The following is an 8249-nucleotide window of genomic DNA, read 5'->3' as shown; positions in this document are numbered from 1 at the left end:
CACAATACATCAATTGGTTTTTATACATATTTAAACCTATAGTGCAATTTTAAGATTATTTACCACTTTTAGTTTATTTTGTTTTTACGAAAGTGAACGCCGTTTAAGAGCGTGTTTTTGGATCACGTCACATGAAATGCACCCGGATCCTCGACACCTCTTATTCAACGTTTTGGGATTTGGATTTGGGTGGCATGAAATGCACCACCAGAGTTTAGAAAGTAATATTATTAAAAGCGCGCCTAAAGTGGCTAGCGTCTTATTAACTTTGCGAGGGCCATGAAAAAATTCGCTAAATGGCACACCTCAATTCTAAGATTGAGATGTTAATTAAGCAAATTGGAAAATTCAAAGGCCCTTTCTTTTACAAGAGTACAAGGGTGTATATCCCGTAACTAAAAAAACAAACGATCAAATACAATAAATATCACGCTAAGCTAATTAACAAATGAAACATATCACATTCTGCCAAATACTTGTAGTCACCAAGATTTTAATCAAACCGCATCAACCATTTGTACTTAATGAAAGCAACAAATCAGAGGGAAAACAAGACTCATTTTAAATTGAGAAAATGTATCCAAGAGGATTACATCAAGCCAGTGTACACACAGCAATCGATCAACTGAACAGGACATAGTTGATTAACGAGGCTATCAGACAAAAGCATGGCAATCAAGAAAAATGGGCAAACGAGAGGAAAGAAATGAACCTCAATATAACTGAGAAAAACAATATTGCTTTGAGCTCAAAATGTAACGAGCCATGGAAAACTCGACTCGGCAATTTCAACTCGACGGCATCACAAAGTCTCAACCAAACTCCATATTTACAACAGAAATCTCACAAGCAAATTCCATATAAATCCTTTTAAAATAAAATCTCTTAAGCAAATTCCTTATAAATCTCACAAGCAAATTTCTTAAATTCTGATTGTGTACACGCACAAATGGGATGCTAGTGACAAAAAAAAAACAAATTGAGCTCAAACAGACTCAAGTAGCGACACAAATGGACGAGCTACCAGAGATTCAATGAAGACATGGACAGAGATTCAAACAATTCGCTCGTCTTTCATCTAAGAGATTTCGACAGGAGGAATCAATGAACACGCAATTAACACAAAACATAAACACGAATCAGAGGGAAATTAAACATAATCTTCGAAACAACTGCTTATTTAATCCATTTTTTTAACGACCCCTATACAACACGATTCCACTTCAAATAAGTTTAAATGACGAGAGAAGATATGAGAGATAAACCTGTGAAGTCGAAATCTGTAACCGTGAAGGATTCAACGAAAAACTCGACTTCAATTCCGAAAATTTCTAACGAGATACAGCACATGAATCGAACGGAGAACTTCAGACCAGAACTCAAATCGGCACCGAAACGACGACCTCAAACCGTTTCTAACATCTCGGCTCCAAATCTGTTTTGTGTTTCAGCGATGAATTGTGTTGTGTTTGTGAAGAAAATGACAGGCAGTGAGGAGTCCTTCGTTTCTGCTCAATTGTGGCTGTTATTTCCAGCTGGGTCTCCTAATTGAAGAAGAATATGTAAGACGATGGGGGTGGGGGTCCTCGTTTTTGAGAATTGCGGCTCCACTCTTTTTCTTCTCCGAGTATAGGCGTTATTTGTTGTATATATGGTGTGTTTGTGGTGTAGGTAGTATTATATAGGGTAGGGATTAGGTTAGGGGTATGGGCCTAGGAACTATGGGCTATGTATTTTGGGCCAAAGACTAAAAATGGACTATAAGATTTATAAAAATCGGGATAAACCAACCTAAAACAATTCTTCTTCTCAAAATTATGTATAATTATAATATAAAAATATAAAATTAATTTAATTAATTGAACTATAACTATAAAACATAAAACTATTTTTTTTTTTGTGTGTTTTCAAGATTATAAAATAAAGATAGGGTACTATTTTGTAATTTTTTTTTTAATAGATTGGAAAATGCACTAAAAATGACTATAAATATTAATAACCTTATTTTTTGAATTTTTATATTTCTTGTAATAAAATAAAGTAAAAATTAGTTGAAATGGCGATATTAGACCTAAACTAAATATTTACATGCTAAAATGGGTAAAATTTCGGGGAGGGTCAAAAATCACATGTCAACACGGATGAATCAGATTTAAACGATTGCTCCTACAGGCATGAATTCTAAGCGTTATTGATTTTAAAACGGTTATGTAAGTGCAGGAATCCTATGAGCATGGTATCTAGGATGCAGTTTATTATTCTTTAACCTGTGGATTGTTTGCCTAATGACATGTGTATGTGCAGAAGTGCAGAAAACTTATAATCATGATTTCTATATGCAGAAGTGCAGAAACTTATAGACATGATTTCTAATGAAATACATAACTTATAGACAGGATTTCTAATGCGGTAATGAAGCAACTTATAGGCAGGATTTCTATATGTGGATGCATAAACTTATAGGCAGGATTTCTATATGTAGATGCATAAGCGAAAAACAGGCTGTGATTGTAGAAATAAATACCTAAAGCATGATGTCTACCCACATGCATAACATATGTGACCCTCCCCTTTTCACTATACACCCCCATAAGTTATTATAAATTATTACAACCCAAATGAATCAAGAAAAATAAAAAATTACATCAGAAATTAAAGTTCCAACCAAGGAGAGCCTAATTCAGACTCCTAGTCTGAAACATGAGATAAACCAACTTCCAAAGATCAGATTTCCAAAGCCTTTCTCATCCTTTGGGTGTGTCAAAGTTCCAAGGAGCTTCATGAACTCCAGGCAGTGCTCACACCCAATTACATTTGCAGGATCAGATTAAAGTGCAGTGTGGAAGGGCCAGCCCTCAAATGTCCAAGTTCAGAGGGAACTCAAGGTCCCCAAGGCAAGGCTCATAGGAGGGGAGAAGAACTTAGAATCTAAGAATAAGTGTAAGTGCAATAGAGGGGAAATTAGGGAAAGCCATGACAAAACTAGTGGTCATGCCCAACAATTAGGATGCTGGCACACCCCTGACCAGCCTGTCAGCTTGAGTTTGGGAGTTAGGACCTATTGAAGGTCAGGTTCAGACCTAGGCAGCAATTTGGATGCTCCCAGGCCATTAACTTTAACTCAGCACACATAGGGGAATGGGGGTATGGGGATTTTATAGCAAGCAGTAAACATAAAAGAAAAAACATGCTTAATACAGAGTATAAACAACAAAGTAAACCAGAACATGGCAACTGTAAAGCAAACACATAGGGAAGGAGCTAAATTTAAATTGGGACATACCAGTTTTAGGGAAAACAGGTAAGTAAAACAGCATCCTTGAAAAGCCAAATTGCAAAGCAGTACAAAAAGTCTCAGCAGAGAGTAGAGAGTTCGAAAAAGGTATTGTGATTGGAAATTCAAAGTTCTAGAGTTGTAGAGTTTTCAAAGCTTAAAACTAAAAGCCTGTGTCAATGCAGAAGGGTCGAGCCCTTTTTATAGTGTAGCAAATAAGCAAGAAAAAGGTAAGGAAATATCATTGTGATCAGTCTCCCTTTAGTTAAGGGATTCTAATTTCAAATGGGCAAAACAATTATGGAAAGGGATTTTAAAAAAATATTTTTCTAGTAGTATAATAAAGGTTAAGTACAGAGAAGCTATTTAAGGCAACAAACCAATAGTACACGATTTGTAAAAAAGGTAAAGGGAATCAAACGGTAAAAATTAAAAATTTAGACCTTTACTCGAATGAATCAAGTCAAGAAAAAGGGGTAAAGAAAGGTTCAATTAAGGAAAACCAGTAACAATCAAGTGAACACAATTAAAGGAATCCGGAATCAATCAGTAGTTGGCAAAGCCTTTTTTGAAAGAAGAGTTCTCATATATAAACACACAAACATGTAAATCAAGAAGAGACTGTCAAGTTATTTGAAAGAGAATTTTAATCAAAGAGAAGTCCAGAAACATGGGCAAAAGATACAGGTTCGACCTGCAGACTCATAGTGAGTCTGAGAGTCCAGGGTCCCAATGTGGAACCCTGACTCGAACACAAAACATAAATTGTCAAAAGGAAAACCCCAAATCCTAGGGTTTCACGATTGACTCAGACATGGAGGTGAGAAAATAAGCCATTTGTTTCAGAGTCTCAACACAACAGATATGAGAGCATGCTTGAACGACAAAGGAAGAAAAAATTATGAAGAACATTCTTGAGGAAACTCAGAACCTAAACGCGTTCAGAAGAAGGAAATAATACAACTTGAACACAAGTAGGTGAAGCATGTAAGGACATAAACAGAGTCACAAAATCAAATAACTTTAACGGTAGGCACATATAACAGAAGAGTAGTGAAAACATAGCAGAGATTAACAGGAGTAGAAAAGAAGAGGTAAAAGACAATACATGCATAAAAAAATCATACGAACAAGGCATAAAAAAACACACATAAAGCAAAGAAGAAAAAGAATCAGAAAGATTTTTTCAAAAATCCTTGCAGAAACCCTAAAAATCAGAGAGGAACTATTTTTTGACAATACTTTTGGGGAAAACACTCTAGATGGCAAGAAAAGCATAGACATAGTACAGATCTAAACAAATAACGGTGAAAGAACCTCGAATGGTTTAGGGTTTCGGAGAAACCCTAGAAATGAGAAAGGCTTGGAGACAGGTCCGATCTTGAGTCGGAGAGGTCAAGAATCAGGCTCCTGAGTCTCGAATGTGCCGGAGCATGGCCGGAGAAGCCATGGAATCAAAGGTCGGAGAAGATCGGAGGGAGAGACATCGAAGTCATCTTTCCAGACCTTGAACACCCAAGGTCTAATGGTGGAGAGGGTGGGTAGAGCCCATCCATGGCCTGGGAAGCCATGGATTCCGGTGAAAGAAGGTGGGAGGAGGCTAGGGTTTCGGAGAGTTGTTGAGAGGATTTGAGAGTGTTGTGGGGTTTCAGGGCGGCGGGTCCGGTGAGAATGAGGGGGATTAGGGTAGGTTGTTAGGTTAATTAAGGAAGGGTGAATTCTGACCGTTGATCTCGAGTGATCAACGATCCAGATTTAAGTGGGTAGGTGTGGAACGGGTTGGGTCGTTTGGTATTGGGTCGTGGGTTGGGTCCAAATCGGAACTGGGCTAGTTTAATTGGGCAGAATTGGGTCGATTAGGGGCTAAAACTGAAACAAAAAATGGGGTTGTAATTGAAATGGAAATGGGGCTAAACGTTAAATAGCCAGTTTCACCCTTTTATTTATAAAAAATAGTAAAAAAAGATTTTAAAAACTAATTAATAATACTGAAACAATTAATAATGTATAAACGTTAATTTAAAAATATTGGACCCAATTTTATAATTATAAATGCTATTAATGCTACAATAGGCTAAAATTGCAATTGCATGTAATTTAGCTTAGAAAATGCCAAATAAATTTGTAAAAAATTTACAAAAATCACCTTAAATATATTTTGATATATAAATATGAGAATAAAATAGGTTATTAACCAATATTGATAGTTTTGAGAATAATTACTAATTTTGTATTGCTAAAATGGACAATAGATTAATTTTAAAAATCTTAAAAAGTTTGGAAAACCACCAAAACACTTAGGTATGCTTATGTATGCATATATATGCTATTTTGAAAGTATTTTGTGTATAAAAATTATATAGGGAAAAATTAGGTTTCAACACTACCTAATCAACAAAATAGAACCATCATCAATACTACAAAGCATCTATTACCATTACTAAGTCTCAATCCTAAACTATGTGGGATCCAAAAATGTCAATTCTCAATATCCATTTTGCTTCATTACTGACATTTATACAAACACCAGCATTACATATGCTAATCAACAGAAACATAGCAACATACTTGAAGGTCTAATAGAAGGGACATTTGGATTTCCTCTACTTTGGCAGCAATGGAAGGACAAGCAACAACAACAAGCTCACTCATCCATGGCTTATCCTTTTGAAAACACACTCCAGAAATAAACCTATCAAAATAATTAACAGCTAAAATAGCAGTCAAAGCAGTGAAACCATAGTGTGCACGGGCAAAATCGAGGGCAATGTTTCCCCTGATTCCCCGATAAGGAAACAAGAGGGAAGCATGGTTCTACACCACTGCAAGCGAGGCCGAGGGACTCCTCGTATAGGTACCCGGGAGGAGTGAACGATGTATTTGGGATTGGGCATGGTAAAATAACGAACCCGGACCAAGTAGGGTTACGATACCACAGGAAAAAGAGGAACGATTAGGCATGACAAGTAGGGAGCCGTAATATCCGCCCTCAACCGGATATTACAGCGCGAATCCCGGCCGATATCAACTGCGGATCGGCATTTACCGGAAAAGAAGATTTTTACCTTATTAGACTTGTATTAGGACTGCAATTCCCCTACTATATAAAGGGGAGAGTTACTTTTATTTTAACATATTGTTGACACGCAAATCAAAGCAATAAAAGTTCATTTTTGTCTTCTTGCTATTATTCAAAGTGTTCTTTAGTTATTCTTTTTTTTTTACTCGCAACCGAGCTTATATCGAGGGTCCGATCGAGGTCGAAATTCAATGTTCAACTCAAGATTAGGCTTGATCATCACATTAAAATTGGTTTGATCTTCATTTTATCTTTAACTTAATTACTTGCTATTCTCGGATCATTCATATTGAATTAAATCGCATATCCTTTAAACCGCGTACAAATTTAATTGTTACTCATTTTTTAGGGTAAACAGTTTGGCGCCCACCTGGGGCTAAGGATAATAATGGTTATTTAATACGAATCTCCATAACATGCCTTATTTTACGCTTGTTCTTTGATGTTTTGATTCCAGATAAGCCTAAGGATGTCAAATTCTCAGTCTACTCACTTGAACGTGGACGTTGAGTCAGGCTATCACAGTGAGAACAATAACGTGATACCTAGCAATGACGTGCCCCCAGTTGATCCCAATAGTGTCCTAGCAGTCGACCCGATTGATGCTAACTCACAGGTTGACATCAACATCAATCTACCGACTGATACGGAAGATAGCATTTGCGCGGGGCCCCGACTAGTGGCTCGACAGGCATCCGAATGTGAAGGTGATATGGTGAGCTGGCGGTTGATTTTGGAAATGTTGTAGGCTCAGCAAGAGGCGATGGCGTAGTTACAGAACCAGAGCCACGCCCCTAACAGGGCCGAGCCCGAGCAGTCACAGGAAAATACTCAAAGAGACGAATAAGTTGCCAGTAAACTGGGTGAATTTGGGCCCGGGAAAACTTCTGAGGTAATGCAGATGCTTGAAGCGTTAACAAAACGGGTGGAGTCTTGCGAGAAAAAGATAGAGACCAATGAAAAGAAGGTAGAAACTTATAACTTCCAGGGCCGATTTTGATCCCGGGAGGGCCACCGATATTGAAGGGGCCGGACTCTAAAAAGTTTATTCAGAAGTGTTTCCCCCTAGTGCAACACATAAGTCGATCCCGAAGAGGTTTCGAATGCCCGACACTCCCAAGTATAATTGGACCACGGATCCAAATTAGCATGTGACCTCCTATACATGCGCAATCAAAGGGAATGACCTGGAAGACGATGAAATAGATTCGGTGTTGCTGAAAATTTTTTAGGAAAACTTATCCAAGGGAGAAATGATACGGTATCACAGCTTACCTCCGAATTCTATTGACTTGTTTGCTATTCTTGTGGATGATTTCATAAAGGCCCATGCCAGGGCCATCGAGGCCGATAAGTCAGTCCTTTTCAAGGTCAAGTAGAGGGATAAGGAGATGCTCAGGGAGTACCCAGCGGTCACTTGGGTCGATGTCCACAACAGGTATCAATCAAAGATTAGAGTCGAGGACGACCAACTCGGGGCCCCTTCGGGGTCTGTTTACCCCATTCAAACATATGACAGGTCTAAGAGAGTCATCGAGGGGTTGTAGCTGAGATTGCTTTCCGGCCTATCCTTTTTTTCTTTGCCAAATTTTTCTCTAATCTTTTTGAAGTGCTATATGTTGGCGTATTTATTTTCAAAAGGATTTTAGGGTGTTTGGCGCATAGGGCAAGGGATCAGAAAGGGAAAGGGCACAAATTCTGCCAAAATTCAATTCCTTATTTTATTACTTTATTACTACATTAATAAAGGAGAATAGAGGAGCTTCCGGTAAATGTGAATTGACCAAAAAACCATGATATTTTAGTTTATTCCTTTATTTGCCCCTATGCGTATCTAGCGACTTGTTCGTAACTAAGCTAGCGTTTGGCCATAGATCCCAAATTTGTTTTAAAAAA

At 37.8% G+C, this 8249-nt stretch overlaps 1 protein-coding gene across 1 annotated transcript in view; it reads left to right on the top strand.

Annotated features, from left to right (window-relative positions):
• The window catches only part of LOC109220575, a 14619-nt gene extending 7518 nt beyond the window's left edge, over nucleotides 1–7101 (top strand). Inside the window, exon 3 of the mRNA XM_019385038.1 lies at nucleotides 6811–7101. Within this exon, the coding sequence (XP_019240583.1) occupies nucleotides 6811–7101 (291 nt within the window). The remainder of the gene's footprint in view (nucleotides 1–6810) is intronic.
• The last annotated feature ends 1148 nt before the right edge of the window (nucleotides 7102–8249 follow it).

The sequence above is a fragment of the Nicotiana attenuata genome, unplaced genomic scaffold (genome assembly GCF_001879085.1).
Source record: "Nicotiana attenuata strain UT unplaced genomic scaffold, NIATTr2, whole genome shotgun sequence".
Taxonomy (NCBI): Eukaryota; Viridiplantae; Streptophyta; class Magnoliopsida; order Solanales; family Solanaceae; genus Nicotiana; species Nicotiana attenuata.
The sequence above is the reverse complement of the archived record's forward strand: the minus strand, read 5'-3'. Positions and strand labels throughout refer to the sequence as shown.